Raw genomic sequence first — 27,575 nt, forward strand, 5'->3', positions numbered from 1 at the left:
TAGAAATCTCTGTCTCTTCTCTAGCATCAGTCCTGCCTGGATGAAATATCCCTGGCCTACTCCCAAGAAAACTACTGGGAGGGACTAATTTGCTCTTTCTTCCTTTGCATTTTCTATTATTCCCTCATGTTATTTGCTACCTATCTAGTTCTCATTTGAAGGGCCCAGTAATCAGCCGAGGCAGGAGTGGAGGTCTGCAGATAAGAGTACAGAGCACTCATATCGCCAGGTTCACTCGCCCCTCTGCGCCAAGTGCCTCTTCTGTGTTTGGCATGGCACCGCGGCTTGGGAGCTTTCTCTTTCCTTAGCAGGGTCTGAATTCAGCCACTTAACGCCCTGCTGCAGTGCCAAAGTATGCTCTGGAGCTCAGGATTGTATACAGCAGGAGCAAATTATAAATGCTGCCAACTGGATGTTGCCAACCCATTATCTATGGTCCTCTTTATCCAAGTAGCCTGTCCATGTGCTCAGATGTCCTCTTTTCCCTTTTGTGAAGTGCTGGAGGGAAGTGACCTTCTCTGCTCCTCTCCCTCTGAAACACTCTGCTCCAGAGAGCAAGTGAAGTTTTGTAGGAGCTGTACTTTACGCTCATTAACAGCACAGAAAGGAAATTTAAGGAAGGAAGGAGAGATGTTTTGTGGGGTAGCTGGATATTTTGTTTGGTTTTTTTTGTTGGTGGTTTTAATCAAGAAATGACAAGATGTTTTTCTTACAGACATTTTATACCCTTTTTTATAGTCATGCAGGCACAAAAGGCACTTCAGTTTGCCTTCTGTTCCTGTGTCCAGCTCTTAACATTCCTATTTCACTTTTAGTTATTATGGATATAATAGTTCATGTTTTCCAAGACATAGCCAGAATTATCCAAACTACAACATGAGTAATCAGCCTGCTACCTTTTATAAAGGGAATAAAAGAGAATAATAGGTGTTTTCCTAGATACTTACAGGTGAGGAAAGCAGAGGTTCAGGGACCACATAATAAAGCCCAAATTCTGGCAGGACAGACCTCTGCTCTGTGGCTAGTCTTTGCTTTCTCCTCTGACTCCCTCTTCTCGCAGTATCTGGCTGCAGAGCCCCTTTATCCTCCATGTCCTCCTCTTTTCAGTTTCCTGTAGTCTGTTTTCTTTGTGTCCTTAGGCTTTTTGTACCAAGTCAGGAATTCCTTCTTGTCTTTCTATGGCTTTGATGCAAACCAGCAGAGACCTCTTTCAACTGTGATAGCAGTTTTTGGAAAAATTCTCAGCCTTTGGAGGCCCTGAAAAATGCTTATTTAAGGTGGTATATTTTTCCCACAAAATACTTGAGCCATTTCAGCTGAAACTTTCAAAAAAGATTGAGCTTGAAGCAAACACCTGGTAAGACACACTGAGTTAGATATGGGGGGAAAAAAAAATTGCTGCCAAAAGCAGGGAGTTGTCAATCAATCTTTGACAGCTTTTACAGTTTGTGGTATTTTAATATAAAGATGCAGGTTCTCTAGTTCCTGTCGGGAATCTCTTCAAAGAACAACTCTTTGTTAAATTGCTGAGCCTAAGTAAGTACTCTTCTGCCTTGTTTCTAGTCTTTAGTACATATTATTCTCAGGAAGTAAAAATCTTACTTAAAATAATACAGACTGGCTTTAAGAGAGAATCTCTTCAAACATTAATTATAGTTTAAAGTTTCCTGTTACTTTGTATTTTTTCTAACAGGAATTGGATGGATGAGCTTCCTCCTCTCAGTTCTCAGATCAGCAGCCAGATAGGAAACCCTGTCTCTAAGGAGAAAGTGCACTGACGTGCAGTGGTGAGAAACAGGTCCCCAGGTGTGGTAGCAAAAATACAGGAGCTTGGCATCCATGGTGTGGTTTTTGAAAAATGGTCCCTAAATTGATGCAATACGTCTGTTGCTGTGCATACAAGTAATTAGGTCATCAGCCTAATTCTTTAAAGAAACGCAGTTTCTGCATACAAATCCTACCATTTGCTGAGTCCTCCAGAAAATCTGTTCCTTGGCTATGTGTTTCATCTGTTAGTCTCTCCAACACTTCAGCAGTATTTCTTTCTTTCACTGGGTCAACACAGGAAAAGCTAAGAAGCCTTTATCTTCGTTGAATTGCTTTCTTCTCAATTTAGTCGTGTGTTAATGACACAAGGTAGCTGGTGGGAGGGAGAGGGTTGTTAGCCATAAATATTTTAGGCGTTAGACCTCTGAAGGATGTTTTACAAATAGACTGTGAGGAAAACATCTCCCCTCAAAGCAAGCAGTTGCAAAACTGTCGTTAAAGTCAAACAAGGCACATGTGTTGCACCACCGTGCTTATAAAGGTTTTGCTAATTTCTAATCAGAAGTCTTGTCCTAAGCAAAATTCTTGAGCACCTTTAGAGAAATCTAATTCTCCATGTGTCTGATGAATACAGAAGTGGCTGCTTTTTCAGCATCCTGGCTGTACGTGACTGGCTTTCCTGCTCTCCCTTAGACCTTCGCCACATTCTTCCATGAGAAACTAAGAATTACTGCAATAATTACTAATTAATAAATTATAAGAATGTAGCTAAGAATTAATTCTTGTTAAACTCTTCCTTTCTGAATGTGGATATAGCTAGTGGTCTTTTAATCTAGATACAGTCAATTTTATGACAATTTAAAAGTACTGAATGGCAATTTAAAGCCATTGTGTGAAACCTGTCTTTCTTTAGCATACCTGAAAACCAATGATACACAGGTTTGAAGCACTGGCCAGCTCATTTCAGCTACCAGAGTAAGGCTGATTTGAAGATCTGTACCTTTAAAACCAGTCTTCTCTGTATTCAGTCTGTCTGGTCTCACAGTAGAGATACCACGAACTTCAACTGCTTCCCCAAGTTAACGCTCGGGAAAGAGGGTAACATTTCTTGCTCATGTATTTGTTAGAAGAGACAGGTTTCTACCTTGCTTTATGTTTCATTTACTTAGATTTCAAGAAAATAACAACCACCAAACAAACAAAAAAAACCCCCCCAGCAGACTTTGATACTACATTAAGTTTCAGGACAGGTTTGATTAGAAATGGAATGTTCCTTTAAAGTTTCATATCTAAATACAGCACTTTTTAATCAAAAACATTTTAAAGGCTGTTTTTGTAGTGTGTGGTACTGATAAAAAACCAAACCAAACCAAAACAAAAAACAACCACAAAACCAAATCCAAACCAGAAACATCATTATTGATTTTCAGATGAAGAAAGCCTATTGTTCCTTACTTACTGTGAAGACTAGATGACAGCTGTCAACTAGCATATGTGTGCAATTCTCAGTTCTGATTTGCTTCTCATTTATATTCAACCATCTTATGCATTTATATTCAAATGTATGTATATATACTCATATAATTTATCTTCTTTTTAGATTTTTTTTTTTCAGTATGTGAAAGGTAATGATATTATTTCATTTCAAAAGGCTAGGCTTCTTTGTCTTTATTCTATCCTGTTCACAGAATTGATCAAGGACATGAATTTGTCCCAAACCTCTCTTTCCACAGTTCAGAACTGTAGAGGAAATTCAAATCTACCTAACAGGATACCATTCATCTTTGTGTTGTTGGTGTTCTGGAGCAGGCTGGGAGCAACAAAACTGTCAGCAAAACTTGCAGCAGACCGTTAAGTAGAAAAGGGTATTATCTAAGGACCATCTCAAAGATGAAAGGAAAAATCAGGAATCTTGTTTACCCGACGTTATCTAAGCTGCTTTTCTAACTACAAACTCCTAGGCTTGAGTCTTTCTGCAGGCTTCTACTGAAAGGTAATTTTTTGTACTATTTTTTGTGCTATTAATATTATTTTACTGTCAGATGGTAATAGGTAGTGTAACAAGAGTAGCTTTGCTCTCAAAGTATGTTTTTGGTTTGATTTTGGGCAAGTCTCAAACTGTAGTATGTTTTTATTTTTTGCTGGATCTGGAGGCAAGATGTTTTTGGTAGTATTTTTTTTGTTTACCTGAACACAGCTGAGTGTTCTGAGTAACAACAGCCTTAATAGTAAACAGCAGTTATATAGCATCTTTCATCAGATGATTTTGAAGAGTTGTAAACATGTTATTTAGACCTTTCAGCCTTTTTGTGGTATTTTTGTCCCAGTTTTACAAATGAATAATAAAAGGCTCAGGTGAAGTGACTCACGTACAGTTAAACTTGTGAGCCAGCATAGCCACGAAGGGAAGGGAAATTGTCGTATTCCTTGAGTGTTAGTTTAACCATTGGGTTTGTACTTGTCTTTGTTCTTTTTCTCAGATTTGGTCTGTCATGCTCCTAGAAGTTCATCTTACAGATACAAAGTCTTGTACTATGGTATAGGAGTAATCTGGATGGATTAAAAAAGAAGCTGCTGATGACAGAGGAAATATTCGCAGCACTGAAAAAATAATAGTAAAAACGTATTAAAAGGTGTTTTCTCAATTCTTCTTTGATCTCTGTGCTTAATCATATCACGTTATACAGGGAAAAGAGAGGGGTAGGGAGAGATTAGAGTTATTTACCTGATTTGGGTTTTTTAAAAATATCAGTGTTTCTTGATTTAAACCAGAGAAGTGCAAAGATGGAGGAGGACAGTAGAGCAAAAGATTAGAAAGTCCCTAATTTTATTTCAGTTGGACAGTGTAGAATGTTTTTCCTTTTGCTTGTGTTGATCTAAACCACGATTTTGGACTGGCATAGGAGAAACAAAATTCTACTGAGAAGGCTGGGTTTCATCCTTGGCCTCCTCGGCTTGATGCAGCAAAGTCTTTCAAATTATACTTCCTAAGTGAAAACCTTACTGAAAGCAGTCTCTGCTTCAACATAAGATTCCCAGTTTGGAGCTGTTTCAGCCAGCTCCCTCTCTCAGACTGGGTCACAACACATCCTAAGACAGGGAAGGACGTATGATGGTGAAATTATTGATGCGAGCATGCAAGATCGATAAATGACCATGTCAGTAAAGATTTAGGGCTATGCTTCCATCATGGTCAATGCTCCGGCAAGAAGATTGATGCATTTCTTGTTAAAACAAAGAAGGTATAATTAAGTAGGTAAAGAAAAATTATATTTGAGCATATTGTTCTAACTTTTAGTACCTATATTTCAGTGGCATATTGGAAATCTGAAAAGGAGTCAGAGAAAACCTAACAAATGAATCAAGGTTTTTGCAGTGAGAGGCTTAAGGAACTTACCTGGTTTATCAAAGAGATGATTAAGAGCTGATCTGGTTGCAGTGTACAAGTGCCTACACATTCAGAAGGTGTCTGAGATTAGGGTGACCTTTAATGGAGAAGCGCAACTAGATCAAGTGGTTTATAATAGACACAGTAAGCATTGCTTCCCCAGTGATGTAAATTAACTTAGTTGGAAACTTTTAAATCAAGCTGGTGAGGTTTTTTCCCAAAATTTAGGCTCTGATTGACCACAAATTATTGGACTTCTTAATAGGAAAGGCTGAAACTCCGCAGTGAATGAAATTGTGTCATGAATTTTTCAGGAAATCTGATGTAATGGTTCTTTCTGGCCTAAACCAAATCTGTGAATTGTTACAGACATCACATTCAGTGTTGTGTGTGATTGTGAACACAGGCACACAGAGAGAATCATTGCCTTTTTCACTTTTCCATGCAAGCTGTACTTTTAAAGGGGAACATGCAAGAGGGTAGCACACCAAGTGGCTCTGCATTACGCCATAGGACTGGACTTTAAAAAGTAGGGAGGGAAGCCTAACTGCTAGTGACTGGAGACACAAAATCAGTCTCCCAAGTCCAGGACTCCAGCCCTGCAACTCTGTTAAAGAAATAACGTGGAATTTACAAAAATAAAATTAGCTGAACCTTAATCTCTAAAAGGAAAATGAGAAAGCTGAGTTTATTAGTATTTCACCTCTTTTGAGACATAAAAGGTTATTCCCAGCTCTGGATGCCCTTTTAGTTGTACTAAAAACAAAGTAGAAGTGTACGCTCCAAAGGTGTCTCTTTCCTTTTTTATTTTTCAAGTACTCACTGTTATTTCAACTCTTCATGGATAGCTGTAGTATCTGACATGTTAGGAAGTGAATTACAGCAAGATTTTTGTTTTGTTTTAAAATACCTCCAGGCTGATTTCACTGACTAGTAGTAGTGTGTGGAGGTCACAGCTATGACATCCACTGTTTTCCTCAGGGAAGCTGGAGCTTGCTGCCAAATTGATCAAGAGGGGGAGAGACAAACACAGTGAGAAGTTGCATTCAGAGAGATTTGCCTTCAGAGCACAATGTTGTTATGGTATTTTGGGAACCATGTGGAAGGGAAGGTAGGTATTAGTCCCTGTGGTCTGAATTCTTTCTTAGTGGATGCTTATGTCCTTCTGCCCTTGGGAAAGACACCTACTCAGAATTTAAAAAAGAAAAAAAAAGTAAAATCATGGACTCATTGAGTGCAACCTGAATGCAGTTGGGTTTGATTTCAATGAGATCCAGGTTTCATGCTCTATGCAACCCTATAATGTTGTAAGTTAATTATTCTTTCTGTTCTAATTAAACATTCACACAAGTCTCTGAATCAACTGCTGGGAATCTGACAGAAGCCCTCCCCTGGCTTGGTTATTGGGCATTTACATCTGCCTGTTTTTTTTTCAAACCCCAAAATGTTGTGAAGAGCATAGAGATAGAGGTGTGGGGAGGTGGTGTTTAGAGAACTGCAGGCTTACCATATAGAAGTACATCTCTGTGGAGACACGCTCTGTGCTAGTCAAGGAAGGCCAATACGTGGGGAGCATTGATGACATTCACACAAGAAGAGGAAGTTATGCACATCACAGAACCATAGAATCATTTAGGTTGGAAAAGACCCTAAAGATCATAGAGTCAACCATTAATTAACCACTACCAAGTCCACCACTAAACCATGTCCCTAAGTGCCACATCTGCATGTGTTTTAAATAACCTCCAGCGATGGTGACTCAACCACTTCCCTGGGCAGCCTGTTCCAATGCATTATAACCCTTTCAGTTAAGAAATTTTTCATAATATCCAATCTAAGCCTCCCCTGGTGCAACTTGAGGCCATTTCTTCTTGTCCTGTCACCTTGCTACAACCTTCTTTCAGGTAGAGCTACATCAGTAGAGCTGACTCAGGTGTTCCTGGTGATGCAAAATAAGCAAGGAAATGTCAAACAGTATAGCATTGATTTGAACAGTAAATTACACTTAGCATTAGCCAAACGAAAAGTATGTTCCCTGTTGGGACAAAAGCAGCATGAATGTAGAGAGAACAGATTCTTACTAGTTTGCGTTGGCCAAGTGTGTGAAGTATTGCATCACAATGTTAATGTTTCTGATTTTATGCTGGGCATTTTAAATATGTGCTCTGTTGAGTATGTGTAGTCACTTCTATCACTCTTTTAGTTGTCATAATATGTACAGTTATGGTAGGAGGCTGTGTGTATGTGGCAGAATTTACAATAAGCTTCAGCGTATAGTCATTCTCCACAGTGGCAGCGTGCTCGACTTTCCTGACAACTGGAGCTCAAACACAGGAGGAGTTCACATAGGCCTTGTGATCTAGAAGGAAGTTGAAAAGATCTGAGCTGCAGGATGTTTGTTGCTGTTGCCTACTTACATAATAATAATAATAACAATAATAATGCATAAAATAAGGAGTGTTGTCCAACGGTTTAAAAAAAAATCCCAGAACTTAATTTAGATGCTGCTTCTGCATTGGTAATTTGTATATGCCACTGTTTTCTCCCTTTGATTGCCAGAGGGAAACATTGGATTATATTATCAGTTTGTTCCACATGCGGTTTAAAATTTTGCTTTATCAGAGTAAAACAACACAGTATACTGTAGGACCACTCTCAGTGTTTTTTCAGAAGCTTCTTAATGCCCAGTGGTTGAGTGATACTCAGTTAAATCTCTTATACCCACTTACCAATATTCTGTTTACAAACGCTTGTCTAACAGACAACTCTAGTTTTGACCCAAGAGTTACATCATGATGAGAGGTAACTGAACTGAGGGCATAAATTCCCAGTCACAATTTTAAACCCTACTCAGAGTTAAGGTGTCATGGTTTAACTCCAGCCGGCAGCTAAGCACCACGGAGCCGCTCGCTCACTCCCCCCACAGTGGGCTGGAGGGAGAGAATCAGAACAGTAAAAATAAGAAAACTCATGGGTTGAGATAAAAGACAGTTTAATAGGTAAAGCAAAAGCTGCACACGCAAGCAAAGCAAAATGAGTAAATCATTCATTGCTTCCCATCAGCAGGCTGGTATTCAGCCATCTCCAGGAAAGCAGGGCTCCATCATGTGTAATGGTTACTTGGGAAGACAGACGCCATCACTCTAAAAGTCATTCCCTTCCTTCTTCTTCCCCGAGCCCATACTAGGTACTGTGAAGAAAATTAACTCTATCCCAGCCAAAACCAGCACGTAAGGTTATGCTGCTGTTATGAAAAGACAGAGCTTTTGGGTGTAGATATTTGTTGGAGTGGTAGCAATAGCATGACACTTGTTTAACATGTTTCAGTAGCTAAGCAGTTCAGGAAGCGAATGAAAGCTTAGAAGTTAGGTCATTAGGTAGAAACGGCAAATGTAAATCAGTGCACTATCACTAGCTCAAATGTGTAACCAGCAATTTAGCCATGGATACTAGGCAAGCACCAAAAGCTTCAAGTCAGATAAGCATCTGGGTTTATCCAAACTTTTAAACTGGAGATTGCACCTGAGCAAAAACTAATACAAATATTCTGGATTTCCAACATCACAAAAAGCAGCTTTTCTTGCAATGTAGTGTCACCTCATTTAAACAAAAGACTTAGAAATTATACCTAACCTTTCTGTTTGCAGCAATTTACCTCTTGATAGGATCAGTGCAATTTGTTTCTGAGACTCACAAATTGGTGTTTGTACTGTCCGCTTGTGTAAAGGGATATTTTAAAATAACCAGAACTTCAGTTTCACTGAAGGAGTTATCCTGATGCACTTGCTCAATTTTTTTTTCTCCTTCTTATGCTTCCTTTGCTGTCTCTTAGTAGTCTGGTTCAGTTCCCAGAAGGCACCAGAAGAATCTGTGCTACCATGACACACAGCAGGGCAGGGAGAGTTTTTGGTAGCAAGAATTATAAGATAATTCAAGGATGAAATTGTAGAATTACTGATGATAATGTGTAACAGCTCATAAAAAGCATGCTTTTCTACCTGAGGACTGAAAGGTGGCAAATGTGATGCAAGTTTTTAGGACCCGTTCCATGGAGAATGTAAACTTTTGGGTGACATATTTTTGCCAGACAAATTAATAGAAACCTCAATAAGAATAGTATCAGAGGACACTTCATACTGTAAACAGCCTGTAAAGTATCAACATAATTCCTTTTTAAAGATAAATCTTTGTAGGTGTCAACAAACATGTGAATAAGGATGTTTTAATTGACATATTTTGAATTACTAAAAGGGTTTTCACAAAATCCCTTGACAAAGATTTTTAAGAAAACTGAATTGGTATAAGAGGATCCTTGCATGCCAAAAATATATCTGTGAGTTAAGTGAGCTGAGGAAGTTTGATAATGGTGAAGTTCTCCAAGGCAGTGAGGACAAAGAAAGACCAAAACATTGTGAAAGACCTTAATGAGACTGAGAAGCCAGACAATAAATGGTTGGTGAAGTTCCATCTAGCTAAATGTAAAGTGATGCACACGCAAGGAAGACCTCTTAGAACTTCACGAAGAAAGTAATGTGCTATGAATTCAGCCATTAGCATTAGCACTTGGGGGTGAGATCTCAGGTTTATAATAGTGATTCCATGAAAACATCAGCTCGGAGTTCAGTACTGATCTACCCTGAGTATTGTATATGGTTCCTGTCCATATCTTCAAAATATTTGATTGAATTTGTTAAATTGTGGTAGAATTGAGAAGGGAAACAAGGATGCTGAAAGGAATGGAATGGTTTCTATGCACAGAATGACTGAATGGCACAGGGATAACTTGGGATGTGGTACAGGTCTTATAAAATTGAGTTGCGTGGAGCTATGTTTAAATAAAAAGAATTGTTTCTTGACACAGAAGATTGTAGGTGTTGGAACTCAACGCAAAGAGTGCGAACTGTTTTACATCAGTTCAAGGGGTGACTATGCAAGGGAAAATCACTGGGATTTACCAAATACACAGAAAACACCTGGCTCTGGAAGATTTTTGGTGGAAAAATAAGTGAACCTTGTGAAAATAGTTGGGGGAAATACAATGTATGTTTGTGCTGCTCCAGTTCTTCTCTTGATAACTACATATGATTGTTTTGGGGGTTAAAATGATAGGCTAGATGAGGCTTCAGTAGAGTTTAGCAGTTCTTCTATGCTTTTGCCCTATCTGTTGCTACATTTGCATTTTTTTAAGTGCTTTGAAAGTCATTGTCAATCATCTCAGTAGTTGTAGAGTATTTCTCGTGTTTGCATGTTCTGAAATTCGGAAATAGCTGTAGTAGTAGTAGATTGCTGCTGAAACCTGTCCTGATTCTGTTAATCCTTGCTATTAATCCTTACTGTTAATCCTAGGAGAACAAAACTAAAAGGTTGTTAAACTTAGTTATGGATACTAGAGCACTTGCTTTATTAATTTCTCCTGTAGCATAAACAGCGTAATGCAGATTTTTGTTTGTATTTGTGATAGCTGTTAGGTTCTGTTATTATTTTGGTTTATAGAACTGTTTTTTAAGTACTGGTGCTCCCGACTGGGCAGAATATGCTGTGTCATTTCCTAATATATACCTCAACAAATTACTCTCTCTCTCTTTCCTGCTCCCTCCTTCCCTCCCTGCAATGAAGAGGATAATTTTATGTAGTGATCTGAGATCAGTTTACCCTGCAGCATTAGTCTTCTAACAGAGAGATACTATTTTATTTTTCCAGCATGCTGTAATCTACCCCAGTTTCTGATATATTTGAAACCTATTAATTGTTAATGTTGCACTTCTTGAATTCTAATCATGACCAGACTACATGCGGGGTTCTGGTTTAGGATGGATCATTAACCGTTCCCCTGGAGATCCCAAGTGGTACTTTCTGGAGGCAGCGTGAGCTGTATTTGTATAGGTTTTGTCCTTGTGCTGCTACATCTGTTTGAAACTGGGACTTTGTGCGTAGTCTGCATTGTATGGCTTTGAACTGCATTGCCTGACGCTAGTGCTGTGGATTATCTGGAATGCACAGAGGAATCATTGATCACTGCTTCTTTTTCCCTTATTTTTTTAAACGGGACTGCAGACGCTAGTGGGTATTTTTGCTGTTTCTTTTCACCGGTCAGACACTTCAAATGGTTGAGGTACTTTGCAGCATTACTCTTTTGTTCTAGATTACCTGATCTAACAATTAGTAGTAAAGTTGAAAAGCAACACATTTCTTCCATTTAAGAAAAAAAAAAAAAGCACTATTCCGTAATGATACAACAATCTTTTAGTACATATTATAAACGTAATAATATATATTGACTGGCATATCTATTATAAAATGGATGCTTAAAAAACTCTTAATCTGCCTGTATAATTGTGATATATTCTGCAGGGTGATGCAATAAATGGTACAAGTCAGAAACAGGTTTGGGGTTTTTTTGTTATAGTTTAAGCTTTTAAGCTTAGGACTGTCACTATATTCTAAACACAGAGGAAACAGGAAATAAGGATATTTATTTTAGGTTTTTTTAGACTTTAGCACATTCATTGTAACAACATTGTGTCATTTTATAATTCAGTAGTTTGTTCTAGATGAGGTGTTTTTACTTCTGTAATTGTCTTAGTATGGATACCCCTATGGCAATGAAATACAGTATTTAATGGCAAAAACTGATAAAAATTATATCATCTCTCCAGAAAGTCTGTTAGCAATGACATTTACAAAACTATGCATTTGGTTTGAGGAATATAGCAAGAAACCTATATAGCCATAGTCCAAAAAAATTGTTAAGTACGTGTTTAATGTTAGATAATAGATTATCAGGGAATGTCTTCTTAGGCAGATACAATGCAATAGGTTTTTCTTGAATTTGTGTTTTGTGCATGTGCATATATGCAAAGAAAATCCTCATTAGTGCAGGCTTCTCTGGAAGCTTAAATGTATACTAAGGGAAAATTACAGTCTTTATCCTCAGGTTTAGAAAGTCTGGAAGCAGCTAATTTACTGTTACAGTTCTTTAACTGATGAATCAGTAACTTCAACTTTTCTCTCTTCCTTTTGTAAGTCGGCTTAGTATCAAGCATGTGATGTGTACCATTCAAGATCAAACAGCCAGGTTTGGTTTCTTCAAATAGTACTGTAAAGGAAAAAAAACATCACTGTGACTGCAAAGCAAGCTTCAGAAAAATATAACTTTCTAACAAATTGAACTGTTTTCTCCTGAGCTGGTTTAAAAACAAAGTTAGGAAATGAGCACTTATCTTTTCTGGTATACTGCCATTTGTTGCCTCCTCCTCCTCTTCAGAATCCGTTTCTCATCTTAAATATAGATGGAAGACCACACGTGCACAGATGCTCATAGGATAATTTGTGTTGAAAGGGACCTCAGAGGTCATCTGGTCCAAACTCCTGCTCAGAGCAGGATCAGCTGTGAGATCAGACCAGATATTCTGTTTTATTTGAATTAGAAAAACATGTTTGAATCTTTTTGCACTAGGAAATTAATTTTAATCTGTATCCATGTCACATCAGGAAAAACAACATATTATGCAATTGAGATCTCCATGCAGCAGCAGTTATAAACTCTGTTTCCTTAACATCCAGTGCCATTCCCCAGCTCCTGCAGCAGTAACAGAGTTCTCTGCAATCTGGAGGATATTCTAAACTGGTGACCAACAGGAGTCGTGGTATTTAGCAAAGATGTAATCAGTTCCCAGTTCCTGAAAATGTTCAGTCAAGTTTAGGATTGTGTATTCAGTGCTACATGTATCTCACATTTTTCACAGTATTAAAACATTTTATGAAGTGTAACTTCAGTACCCTTTCCTGGTGCAAACACACCCTGCGTGCTCCTCCAGACTTCCCATGGGCTCTGTCACTCATCAGTTCTGCATGGAAATGTTTGGGGATTGCAACCTTTCTTCCCAGCAAGTGGTGTTTTTAATGGAGCCTGCAAAGGACCTCCTTTCATGAAGAGGTCTCCAGGAGAGAGTATTTTCCAAATAAGTGCTAGTATTTATCACTGAATAGAAAAACAAGTAGAGATAAATGACAATGATTTGTTAATGGGCAAAAATGCCTTCTTGTAATGTGTCTGTTGGATCAGCAGGTGATAAGGGAAGGCCTTCAGGGAGCTCTTTGCAATTCAGACACATGGTGGGGCCCTGCAGCATGGAGGATGTGAAGGGGTGGCGAAAGAACTATTTAGTAGCCTGGGGATGACAGCAACAATGGAGCTGCCTTTTCTTCGTAAACTCTGGCATGCTACCAATTCCCTAAGCTGTGTTAAATCTAATTATTATGAGGGCTGAAATTTTTATTTGCTCCTGTTTATCTCAAAAAAGAAATTGAAAGAAAAAGCTTCCAGCAGGCAGTGTTATTTTTTTATTTTTTCTTCTGTACTGTATATTGCCCTGAAAAGTTGTAAATTGGTTATTGTTTGTTCTCCAGATGGATCCTGTGCAAAAAGCAGTCATAAACCATACATTTGGAGTCTCCATTCCCCCAAAGAAGAAACAAGTCATTTCCTGTAACGTCTGCCAGCTTCGCTTTAACTCTGATGTGAGTATTGGCTATTTTAATTATTTTTTTTTTCTTTTTTTGGTACATTAGGTATAGTTAATCTAAACCTCTTTTTCCCAAACAAATCATTCCAGTTCTGCCTACATTCTGCTCAGCCTGTTGGGCTGATATTTTGTCCACTCAGAGATGGAAGTCCATAGAGGTACATTGCGCTCTGATTTTCTTGAATGGGTCTGGCACAATATCCAATGCCACGTCCATTGACAATATCCCATTTGACAGTCCAGTAACCTTCAAGAGGTACTGCAAAAAGAAATGTGTTTTAGTTTGGTGTTTTTTTGTTTTTTTTTTTTTGTTTTTTTTTTTTTTTTAAAAAAAAAGGAGGGGGAGCAGACAGAAAAGCTTCCCTGGGAGTTCTCCATGTCATACTCACTCTTCTTCCAGGAGAAATATCTTTTTCCTGTTGTTCCTACATCCTTGCTGATAATATCTTCTGATTTCTTAATAAAGTCACTCTTCCAGTAGCTTTCATTTGTAATAAATATGAACATTTACTTCTAGCTGTCTTTTCAAATATGATAAAGTTCAAGGAAACTGTTTGCTGAGGTGTAATTAAAAAAAATGCATTACAAAAGACTACATTGACTAATATGTTTAAAGAATATATCCAATTAACGTTTTTCCTGAGTATCTTGAAAATTAAAGAAATTCAGGAAAACTATGTCTCAGAAAATTATGAACTTCAACACTTTAAAAATATGTGTTTGTTCTTGGACACTACTTACGCCCTTAGGCTAATAAAAAAACCACCCCAAAATTCTGAAGATTTTTTTGTTGATCTCAAGTATAAGAACAAATCCTTAAGTGGTGTGTTAATAGTATATATTTTGCTGTTATAATTTCAGTCTAAGAAATAGTTTGCAGATACCCCAAAGCTTTCAAGTACTTGGTGCTCCTAGAGTTTTGCAGTAAAGCACCCGTTCCTATTACTCTGATTTTCTCTCCTCTACCATTCCACTTTGAAAAGTGTCTTGTAAAGTGGTTTCCCCAGTTTGACTTTCTTGCTTAGGCTGGTAAGGATTTTGAAGCAGTGCTATCTTACCTTCAGATTGATTTCTAAATCTGTTGTCTTTTGATAAACTTATTAAACTTTCTTTGAAGTGGCAATATCTACTTAGTTAACCAATTTCAAAAGTTGTTATTTAAAATTTAGTTCACTTGTCTTTCCTCTTTAAGGTTAAGATTTAAGGTTAAAAAAAATTAAATCTTTCTGTTCTGATAATTGGTCCAGGTACCTACTTTTACTGATTAAAACAAGGAACCAATAAAGTTTTTAAAACTTTGCCTGGGCTGCATGGATCTGAATCTTGCTTCTGAGCTGGACCTTACTTCATCACTTTGTCTGCGCTGACATTCAGGTGGACAACCAGCATTTCAGGCAGATGGATTGAATCAGGTGGACAAACAGCATTTCAGGCAGATGGATTGAATCACAACCAAATGGCTCAAAACAAACAAAAAAAAGAGCTGAAATAGTGTCTAATTTTGTACATCTGCCAACCAAGTAATTTTTCCTATCTAGACTTTTACTGACAAAGTAGAACAAAAAGTGTGTATCGTATTCTGCTTTCAACAGTGGCATCACAAAAACATGGCAGATTATAACCTTGTTTCCTCTTCTGGGGTGGTTGTGTTCATACGGTATCATGCTCCTTTCTTTCCAAATTTGATCAATGTGCTCAGTTATAGTTACTAGAGAATATCATCATCCTTTTGTAATGGACAGTTGTAAGAAAGGATGAAGCATTGTGACTGCACCACAGTTAGTGATAAAAGGCAGTTTCTTACTTTTTTGCAGCAGTTTGCTTTACCAGGATATTCACAAACAACCTCGAAATTTGGTTTTAGAATGTGCTGATTCTGGTAGTGTTATTAATACCAGAAAATACTTAAATATAAATGTTAAGTTTTGTAAATATTTCATAGTCACAACATACAGGAATATTTGGAGAGTGAGTTTTCACAGTATAGCACTTCTGTTTTAAAAGCTATCTAGCCTTTCATTGGATTATTCAACTTCTCCTGGGAAGCTTTACATAAGATTTTAAATCTTTCCTCCATGTTCAGTCTTTTGACCTTAAGAGTTATTTATCTGAGTGTGTGTTGCCTTTTTGCCTTTTTTTTTCCTGAGAGCGTGAGATCTTATTTTATTCAGATACTATTCTGACCACCACCACCCCCATAATCTGCGTTGTTGTAATTTCGCTGAGGTAATGCTAATGGCCTTTCAACTAAGCTCTGCAGACTCATAGTTCTTTCTTAGCTTGTTAAAAGCTCCTTTACAGAAATAAAAATCTGGACTATTTTGCTTCAATTTTTCTTTTTGGTCCCTTTATAATGTGCAATTATGCTTAGGGGGTGGAATGTTCTTTATAATCCATCATGTGTTTGCTGATTGGGGAAAAGGAAGTCAGACATTTGTGAACTGTGTAACTGTTGAATCTTTAAGTGCATCAGTTCCACCATGTAACATCCTAAGAATGTATTGAGAGTCTTTCGAGTGGCATCAAACTATGATAACCTGCATTAAAACCTTGAGCAGAGAAACACTGCAGAATGAGATTTGTAGTACAGCCACTTCACACTTGCAGTTTGTTCTAGCTCTGCGAGGCTGACACGTTCGTTGTTGTTGATGGGCATTTCGTTCCTTTGAACTTCATTTGACCTAAATTATGCGAGCAAATGAAATAAAAATTACAGAAATAAGCTATTAAGTAGTTTTCTTACTTTTGTTCTCCTAAATGAATTTCAGTTGCATCGTGTTTGAAGATTCTGACCTGATTCTAATAGTGCTTTGTCTGTTGCATGAGTAACATACAGACCAGTGGATATTTGTCTGTGAGAAGAAGAAAACTGGTTTCCTTACCAGCAATCTTTTCCTCACACTGTGGACACTCACTGGTCTGGATCAATAGACAAAAAAAAAAAATCAGACTAGTCAATTTGTAGTTGTCAAACCTCCCACTAAATTAATATAGTAAATTGCAAAGATTTCAGTTTTCTTCTGCTAGTGTATCTGCAGGTTTATCTTTGGTGAGAGTGTTCTGCCATCAGATTCAGAGGCAGGAATCTGCAGCTATCTGCAGGAAGAGGAAATTCTGATATCAGGGATGGAAGGAAAGTTTAAAATAGGTTGTCTCCAATGTGGGAGTAAGCATATCTAATATTGAAGTGATGCCTTCTGTATTTTGAAAAATAAAAGTTGCTAGGATGGTGCTATTTTTCTTCTACCATGATATAATTTGAACCATGTTTCCTAACTGAATTCTTCAGGATCTCCCAGTCTCCTGTGCTTTTAAAACAATTTTTAAAAGTACAACATGAAGAAAACATCTGTGTACAGACTCTAAATTTGGTCTAGTTTTAGCCTGATCTGTTTATCCTTTTCCAAAAAAAGAAATTAGGAGTTTTCACTCATACTCATAGACAATTGCCATAATACACTATCTGTCCTTTTCTAGAATTCATTAGCTGCGGTTTGGTCAATTTGCAAGTTGTATTTTTCTGCTAATAAATTCGTTTTCCTTTTTCCTTTTTTTTTTTTTTTTTCCTTGAAGCTAGGGGGATGGAGGGAGGAAGACTGATTTAGTGAGGAGAAAGACATTAAAAGAAATAGGAGAAAGTTAATTGACCTCAAGATTATGATACCAGAAAACTGGAAAGTTAGTAGAGCTCTCAACAATTCAAAGGAGGTGAAATGGCAAAACAGCGAGGAGAGAATAGATAAAAAAGGCTTTTTCCTAAACTAATTTTTAATGATGGTAGATACCAGGAGTCAACAGCATTGAATTTAGTTGGAAATCTAAATTTAAGAAGGATAGTGTTATGATGTTTGGTAGTTGATGAGATTGATTAGTCAGAATAGTTGATGAGATGGTTATTCCAGCCTGTATAAACTTTATTCTGTTATGCAGAGGAGCATACTTTTTTGGAAAACCGCTTAAAAAAAAAGCAAGCAACAGCATCCATTGATAGTTATCGTTGGTTTTGCTCCAGTATATTAGAATAAACACAGGTGTTTCCATCTTTGCATCAAAATACCTGTTAACACCATCTCATCTTTTAATTTCTATATGATGAAGAAACAGTATGTGATCCAGTGCAGCACTGACTAGTGTGTCAGTAAAGTTCAAGCTATGGTCTTGTGTTATAATCTGGCTCAGAAAAAATGAGAAATGTCTTAGTTATATTTACTACCACCAGAGACCAGGCAGCAGAAGAGGAAGAATCCTCTTCATGGAACAGATTGTGATAGTGAGTCAGATTTTACACTTGCTTAAAGGCCACCAGAGCAAGGGATATAACTGTATTACACCAAGAGGAAGCAAGACATGCTGAGAAAGATCTAGCTTAACCTTTGGAAAAAAAAAATTGGTTTTTTCCTTTTCAGAATTCTGGGATTCCTTCCAAACCCATGCTATGTCTATGTGGACTATAGATAAGCTTTGCTAAATAAGTTTTCATATTAATTCCATAGGTCTGATTTGTTGATATTAACTATTTATATTACAGACATTCTAGCAGGAAAAAAAAGTGGCTTGAGTGAGTTTGCTGAATCCTTATGATACCCATAAGAAGGTCCAGTAGCAACAGAGCAAGGGGACAAATGGCTGTTTTCTATCCCACATAGATTCCTTCTCTGCTTACTCTTGGCTCACTCTTTTTCATTCCTTCTGGCCACCAGATGAATCTGCAGCATCTCCTGCAGCTGCTGTGTGGCAATAACTCCCTCCAGCAGCTGTGAAGCTTTGGCCAGATCGTCCCGGAGATGTCTGTTATATTCTGTTATGGTGTCTGACACTGTAGCTTGCAGCCATAAGAGAAAAGTGAGTTGCAGTTGCAAGAATACCTGTTTGGCTTCTGCAGAATTGCTTTTTTTCTCCTTATCTGTGAATCGTTACCTTGTGTTCATGTACCTTCTCTCTGCTCTTCTCCCTCCTTACTTGTATTGATAGTCCGCAGAGCTTTTGGAGTTTGGGCACTATACAGTAATGTTAGTGCTAATCCAGTCCCCTTCCTCCGCAGACAGACCTCTCTGTGCTCCAAACTCACTAATATATAATGCCAGCAGTCCACGGGGGGTTTTGTTCGGTTTTTTGTTTGGTGATGATTTTTTTGAAAACAGAGTTTGTCATCTGTTGATCACATCTAAAATAAGTGTCTGCTTACCTCTACACACTTTCTGTTTCTTGTAGAGAGGTCTTTGGCTGTGATACAGGCTGGTAGGTACCATTTTGTTGATAGGATATAATTTGATTGAAATAAACTTGTGTTTGCACAGTGTGTTGCTCTGTGAGTAATGACTGTAAGTCAGTATTGCTTTCTGGTCTTAAGAAAAAACACCTTGTAGGCAGATCAGAAGAAGCAGGTATAACAATTGGACATTAAGAGATGCTGAAGATGATCTTATCATTGAATGCATTTATAGCTAATAAAAATTATGTGATGATAGTGATCATCCTTTTAAAAAGCTGGAAGGCAAATTTTTGAAATTTAGGCACGTATTACCAACTGTTAACTTTGCAAATTTGAATGAATCACTCATGCTGTCAAAAAGATAACACACAAAATAATCAATAGCATCAAATAAAAATCTACAGAACTGTCATTGTCTTTTGTCAAATGTTTTACATTTTCCCCTATAAATAAGACGATTTATACTGATTCTTTGGGTATGGAGGGTAGTGAAGTGGATAGGAGGTAATTAAAAGCATAAATCTCATGAACTTGTGAAGGTAATTTTCTGTTTTGTAGACGGAACTAACAAAATGATGAAAGTTGTTAGGTCCAACATGACAGAAATATTGCACAATTATAGGGTACAGGGTTATAAACTGCTGAAGGTTCTGTTCAGATAACGGCTATTTAAGACAACTTTTAACTAAGTTTGGTTAGATATTTAAAATATGAGTTGACTTCGTATGACATGGCTGATCTTCACAGCTTTTTGATTTTTCTGTGTCTTTTTCAATAGTAATCTACCTTACAATTTGGAGCAATTAGGTTTTAGAAATCTGTTGAGAACAGAATTGAAAAAATAATGCATAGCTTTGGTATAACAAATGTATGAACACTTCAGTTTTGCAGATTTCTTCAATTACATCTATTATTAATATCAAATGAGATAAAACTAAATTTTTCAACACCACTTCCTAATTTATCACTTCATGTAAATTTTATTACTGTTATGATTCTAGTCTAAATTATTCTTAATTTATATACTCCTCACATATATATGCATACTCTTACAACACGGTTCTAACAGGTAAACTATGTGATCAAGCATTTAGTAGACTTCTTACTATTTTTATAGTTTAGGACCTGCTGTGAATTAAAATGACAATATGTTGTGGGAATAAATACCTCTGTGCTCCTCCAGTCTTGCACAGTTAGATGCCTTGTCTACTAGGATCACTGCCATTGCAGCCATGTTAGGAAAGCTGTCATAGGGATGCTGCACAGACTCCATTAAACCACTTCTCCTTACTGCCTAATGTAATACAATTATGGTTAACCTAGCTACTTCCATACTAAGTACTTTACGTGCAAAAACAATGAATTTTTTTGTACTTGAGACTATGTAGTATGGTGGAATTCTGTTGTCAGGAATTCTGGAAGTCACGGCTTTGCTTAGATCCATGCTTTTAAAAGAATACTATTGCTTATCTTCCAGCACTACTTAAGCCTTATTTATATCTTTCAGATGCAAATTCCATTGATTTCAAAATAATCTTGGATAATTCAAGCTATTGATAATTTAGGATGAAGACCTAAATATTATGAGGATGTTGTAAGTGTTCTGAAGTCATTGTAAAATAAGCAAATTCTGTATTAATGATAGGCCCCCTGGAACTGGAATCAGTTTGATGTATAAAAGTGGGCAAGTACACAGCTGTTGAGAAGTGGTCTTTCTTCGGTGTGTTTTATGACTATATTTAGGACATGTTAGGTTTGGGGTTTTTTTTGCTAAAATTATGGAAACCTTTTTGTGGTACGCAGGACGAATTTATCTTCATAGATACTCCAGAGCAGAATAGAAGTTTTCAGGATTATTACATATCTGTTAAGTCTTCCAGTTGTAAATTGTCTATGTGGTTGTACTGTTACTGATAGAAGCTTTTGTGATATTTTCTACAAAATATTTTTAATTGGAGATTACCATCATATTGACAACAAATGAACCACAGCATTTGAGATAAAATTGCTGCTGAGAAGACTTCCCACCCAGGGTGGAATTCCTGCTTTAAAAAGATGCAGTAGTAAGAGAGAAGAAATAGGAGCTATGAGCCGCCATGTTCACTTCCATTTAGTTATGGCACTCACCTGCTATTGCAGAGGTTAAGGCATAAACCTGGACTTCCCACGTGGACACTTCAGAATCTCCCTTTATTTCTGTGTGTCTCCTTTCTAATGTCATGCTGCTCTACATATATTTAATTTTATATGTCAATTGTCAGACTGGATAATGTGGTGGCAGACTCAAGCATTCAACTTAAGCGTTGATGGTCCAATGGTCTTATTTCCATGAAGACCCATTGAAGGACTACTTCAGCTGCTCCTGAAGAAACCTGAAAAACAATCTTGATCTCACACACATACACACTGAACCATTAGACTTAGTCAAACCTTGCATCCAGTTGTCATTGAAGGGATCTGGTAGGTTAGTATTTTGTCTCTTTATGTAGTAATAAATTCAGTTAATTAGTCATTCACATACAAAATAGATTCTAAAACTCAGTCACTTGTGAACTGTCAAAATGAATAGTGCTGATTTCAAATATACTGTCAGTCATTGCTCCTGACAATTTTCTGTAATCTTTTGTACTGTAGTCTTACCCGAATTTCAAAGTTCTCTTAAAGATAATACCACTATCAATGAATCTGTATGATCTGTATGTTTACTGGTTATCTATATCTTTCTATGTTATCTATGTCTTTCTGTGTTATCTGTATCTTTCTATATTATCTATATCTAACATATACACATATTTAAGTTTATGCAAAGTAAAGTTACTGAGGTTATTTTAAGCACTATAATATGCAAATGATATTCACATTTATTTTAGAAAGCATGTTTACATGTAGAAGATGAAGATTTGCATTGATGTTTTATTAGATGCAATCTAGTCTTTAAGTCTAGTGTATTGTATGTAATCTCACAGTTTAACATCCTTATGCTTAGATTTCAGACTTAATAATTTGGAGTTGAAAGTAGCAATTAACTTTAGATTTTAAATGAAAAGTAACATTTGGATCATTTGTGCGTCTCAGTGAAATATATTTTTAAGAGAGGAAAAACTTGTCCTTTCTTATAACCAAGTCATTAATCCTTATAGCATAGAAGGCTTTCTTAAAAAAAATACATAAGGTTTAATTGGTTGGGGTTTTTTGATTACTGCTTAAAGACTATGAATGGAACTAAAAATCTAGATTGCTTAAAGAAAGGATGGACATCCTCCCACCATTTTAAGTTGTAGAAATTTGAAAAACTATGGGAGAAAATTGTATATTTATTTGTCTGTCAGTTATGTTCTTAATTATTTGCAACTGAATTCAAAATACAGCTTTTCACTAAGCCATGATCTTCTAAAGATTTAGACATATGTTTACTGTCTTAAAATATGCATCCTGTTGATCAAAAAGTAATGCCAGGCAAAGGCATAAACACTTTTGTGGAATTTGGTCTGTCAGTGCAAAGGTAATTTTTGCATTCTATTATGTAACATCACATTTATTGCAGCTTAAAGCTTTTCCTGTTCATTAACTCTTACTAACCAGTAGTTGATGACTTTCTATACTTTCTAATAAGTAGGTGGATTCCATTTTAAAATGTCACAATGTGTATATATCAAGCTAGTAAACCACAGTTGGTTTTAGAACCAAATGGAAATTAGGTTTTTCTTTTAGGTAGGCTGTTTTTCCATATGAAATATTTTCTTATTCCACTTTTTTCAAAAAATGTGCTCCTTACCTAGTAAGCATTTCAAATTATAATAATAATAGAAGTTCAATGGTGACATTTAATTTTTATTACATAAGCAATAAATTTAACAAATCTTTTTTAAATAAAAATTTAAATATTCCAATAATATTGAATTGTGGCATAGATAAATTATTTTCCTGTAGAACTGATTAATCCCTACGGTAAATGCAGCCCTATACATGACTACAGAGAGATTCATTAAGATTACATATCTTTATTTTGGCTTTTCCTAACTTTTTTTATTTTCTCAAGTATTATTTTGATGATACGGAATTTGCATGAATTAGTTGTACTTAGTTTAGTTAATGGTGATCAAAAAATACATTCAGTATTTACATTTAAAATATTTTATCCCTAAAATACTTACTCTTAATTGATTGTGTATTTTATTGGGGTTTTATATTAAAACTGGCAAATTATCTTTCTTTTATACATACGACTTTTAAACCTTGTGTTTACAGAACTTCCCTTGGATTATCGGAGCAAATAAAAATAAATGTTCAGCTTCTTGTCTTAACTAAAAATGAAAATCTTATATGTCAGGGCTTATTTCAAAGATACGTTTAGCCTATCAGTGATGTAACCTGTACTGTATTGCTATATTTGTGTCAGAAACAAGTTTTAAATGGGACTTGGAGCAAATATGTTTTCCTTTAATGTGGTACTTGTGCAAATATCTTTTAAAACTAGGGTTAGTAATGATCAGAACATTAATAATCAGAATAATTGGTACGAGTAATAATCAGAACTTGTCTTCCAATTTCAGATTTCCACAACTGTCCTTTTTTTCTTGTGCTTCCTATGACTCCAGAAAACTCTAATGGTTTTTATAACATGATCACACAGAATACAGTTCTGTGTTGATACTGCATTTCAGTTCCCAAAAGGCAATTGAATCAAATTATCTATCCCACAGTGGATAATAAGCAAACTCTGAAGTTCAAGTATATCTGAAAGGGTTAGAATATAGTGCTTACGTGGTTAGGAAACACTGCTTCAGTACCTCAAGGAATGGTCCTCTAACTTCATGTTTGAAAAGAGTATCTGTGTTTCTATTCACAGAACAGAAATTAGTTGAAAGAGCCTAAAAAACAAAGGTTTGACAAAATCCAGCCGCTGTAAGTTGAACCTAGACAAATGCAGTGCAGAAATGAATGGTACGTACTTAACTGACAAAGTGAAGCACCGAAACAATTTACCCAAGGTAGATTTTCCATCCCTAGCTACTTTAAAATCAAAGCTGGACATTTTTCCCACAAAGGAATATGGACCAGTTCAAACAGTTTTGGAAAAGGCTAGTGTTTTCAGAAGCCCTACTTAGATGGTCATAGCAATACCTTTTGACCTTATAATGTAAAACTATGAATTTGATAATAAAAAGATTATAATAATTACAAAACTTAAATCAAAACTGAGTCCATTGACCAGGTTTCCAGGAAGCTTTGCTTGTGTTTATGGAAATCTTAATTTTGATTCTGCCTGGGCTTGTTTGTTCTCAACAGGTCTCATGTACACTATATGAGGATTGAATGAAGGGAATCAATGACTGTAGTAGGTTATTACTGATATTGCAGGCATTATTATTGCAAATATCAGCAGAAAGGCTTGTTATCAAGGAATTGACTTACTAAGTCTTTCTCTTGAGTGCACTTATGTCTCTTATGTTACAGCTTTGGCCTCAGGCAGCATATGATCCTATCAACAGCTCACGTATGCGCAGAGCAGAGTTCAAATATTTAAAGGGACATCATCAACTTGAGAATACTTGAGTGGAAAATCTTGTACTTGCTAGTATTTAAAGTTAAAAGTATTGGAATGGAAAGGGTATATATACACCTCAATTTTTAACTTCACTTTTTATACACTGTAACATGTGAATAGTTTATTTAAAATAATTTTGTTGATGGCAAACACTCCTTCCAGTGCCTCATGTAGCAACAGCAAAGCTTAAGACAAATGGACAAAACCCAGCAAGGGTGGAGAGAGACAGGGTGAGACTCCTGCGCCTGCATAAGACCCATCAACATAACAAGGTGCAAGCAGATCTGTGCTCCTCTATCCATGTTCAGAACTGAAGAAGTCCAACCCAGAAGTTGACAAGTGTCCCTTTAAGTAGTGCACGTAGTAGTAGTGATATAGCTGTTTAGATGTTTCTTCATAATCCTTAATTGTGTTTGTACGTGTATTAATATTTCAGAGGTTTTAAAAATCAAGAAATAGTTTAATAGCAATTGTTGAGTACACTCTTTACTATTTTTATTGTGAAGGTTTTTTTAAAAAAAATCTCAATTTCAAAGGAATTCAAAGTAAAACTTATCTGGCAGCCTTTCTTACTGAATGCTTGCTTATTGAAATCTCCTATAAAAGAAAAGATGTAGCCACAACATGTCACATACGCTGTCCTTTTGAGGTGGAAAGCACTGTGTTTCACAGAGTTGTATAATCACTTAAGAAGCTTCAGTGTACAAGAACTTCACTCCTCTATTTTAGCGGTAGTTCTCCATCAGTTTTAACGGTGCATATAATTTTTGTGAGGGCTCCAACACCCTGTCTATTCTCTTGTCTGGTCCAGCTGTTTCTACTCTTCATTTACACTCTACCACATGATAAAACTGTTACTACATGCTGTCCCAAGGTGACTTTATTATAATGCCTGTTACTGCTGATCTTAAAATGATTTTCCTCATTATGGCAGCACTCTTTATGGAATTCAAACGTCTTAGATGTTACAGGTGCTTTTTATAAAAAGCATGTGACTTGTTTCATGGCTCGCTTCATTTAACACAGTGAACTGAATAAAATAGTCCTAATCAACTGAAGAGACAGAATGTGTTTTTGCATGAACATAGTAGAAGTTTACTTGCACTGATGTTTTTATATGCCAGGTGCCAAGGTGTGATCATCTGGTTACATGAAGCATGCTTTCTCTGAGTGTTTCACTTTGAAATAAACTACAATATTAACTTTTTTAGTTAATATGTAACCTTCAATAGAGGCGCCGAGTAGTATGTCTGAAATAATTTTTAAAAATTGTGTTTGGAAATACTAATAACGCAAAGCTATTGCTGAATAGTATAACGTTATGAAAATAATGTGTTCTGTATAAAATTATGTCTCCTACCCATTTAGGTAAATTAATTTCTTAAGAAGTCAAGAAAAACATTTAAATTCATTAGCTGAAATTTCCAAGCTTTGGAGTTTGTATTAAGCATGTAGTTCCTTAGTTTTACACCTAACAAAGTGGCCTGATTTGTCAAGGCAGCTGGTTATGTAGAGTCAGGAACAATAATGGGGACTCAAAATCACTGAAAAACAGGCATTTATTTATGTGTCTATCCTTAGCTGAGCAACTTCATAAACACTGAGCTAGTTTCTGAAGATAGTTTTAAGACAAAGGTGAAGTAAACATTACATCTTAGTACATATTTGTTCTGTTTGGGCAGACCAAGAAGAGTACATTATATATAAAGCACTTTAGCCAAAAAAAAAATAAAATTAATAATATAAGTGCCTCTTCTTCCTGTCCTTCATGTTCCAATTTTCTTAGTCTTTGGAAAAAATTATTCAAGGGAATTTATAAAACAGTCAAGACTGATAAGTATTTAGTTTTCTGTGTTTTACTTGGGTCTACTGAAGTTTATAGGTATGGTGTTTCTTCATTTTAACCCTTCTTGGTTGATCTAGTAGAGAAGTCAGAATGTCATTAATGCCTGTTTCAATTGCTGTTAGTGTAATGATGAAAATATTTATGACTTTTGCACTAGATCAAACAGAAGGAAAAATGGATTATTTAATCATGTTACAACATGGTACATCTTTCTAACTACAAGCGATAAAGACTAGGGAACAGTACATGAAAACTGAATAGCATCTTTCTCAGTTGGATGTGTTTACATTTGTATAGTACTTTAAATTTTTAAGCACCATGGAAGAAAAGAATTACGTTAGGAGTGACAGAGCTTAATGTAATCTCAAAGCCTCTTGTTCTGAGTTACTGAAAACATGTACCATCATTAAAATCCTGTTGTTTGAATATATAGGAACTTACATCTAGAAAAACTGTTAGTATAAAGTTTCTAAAATTTTCTAGGTGGAATAATATGGTGCCTGCTATTGAAAGTGTCACTTTTCTGCCTTGTCATCCATTATGTTATACAGAAGTACAGAAAAAAGTGAGCCTGATTTGTTCTCCTTTGTAGAGCCAGGCCGAGGCCCACTACAAAGGAAGTAAACATGCCAAGAAGGTCAAAGCACTAGAGGCAACGAAAAATAAACCCAAAGTTGGTTCTTCCAAGGACAGCGCAAAGGCTAACACAAGCTGCTCCACCACGCCAGTCACAGCCAACATCTCTGACAAATCAGGTCAATGAAAACTTTTTGTTTTATACATTCTTTATTTTCTCCTTTTTTTTGTATTTGTACAAGAGAATCTGGTTGCATGCTAGTGATCCATGAGTTCTGTTTTCTAAACTATTTACTACACTTTCTTGTACAAAATTGATTGGTTTTGATATTCTCAAAGTGCTTTTTCACATCTGTGAAACATCTGGTGTCCCTGAATGCTAAAGTCTATTGTTTTTTAAACTCGTGAAATTTACTCTTATAAAGTATGGATGTTGTTCACACGAGAATAATAATGGATGGATGTTGTTGGAGGGGCAAGTCTGAGATGTATGTATTTAGCTGAAGCACAAGAAACCTTTGTAAGAATTTTTTCCTTTCTGAATAGGTTAATACCACTCAAACAGGAAAACACACCTACAAAACTGTACTGAAGCCTCATGACATGGATATTTCCTGACTTCCACAGCTCATTAGTGCTTCACCATTACTACTGTTTTTTTGGTCCGTGCCCCCCCCCCCCCCCCCCTGCCCACACCGCCAGCGGAGTCGCCA

At 36.4% G+C, this 27,575-nt stretch overlaps 1 protein-coding gene across 1 annotated transcript in view; it reads left to right on the plus strand.

The window, feature by feature from the left end:
- The window catches only part of ZNF385B (zinc finger protein 385B), a 57,014-nt gene that overhangs the window by 4,813 nt on the left and 24,626 nt on the right, over positions 1–27,575 (plus strand). Inside the window, exons 2-3 of the mRNA XM_009709408.1 lie at positions 13,565–13,675; positions 26,879–27,041. Of these exons, the coding sequence (XP_009707710.1) occupies positions 13,565–13,675; positions 26,879–27,041 (274 nt within the window). The remainder of the gene's footprint in view (positions 1–13,564; positions 13,676–26,878; positions 27,042–27,575) is intronic.

This window comes from Cariama cristata, unplaced genomic scaffold (assembly GCF_000690535.1).
Source record: "Cariama cristata isolate BGI_N322 unplaced genomic scaffold, ASM69053v1 scaffold9661, whole genome shotgun sequence".
Lineage (NCBI taxonomy): Eukaryota > Metazoa > Chordata > Aves > Cariamiformes > Cariamidae > Cariama > Cariama cristata.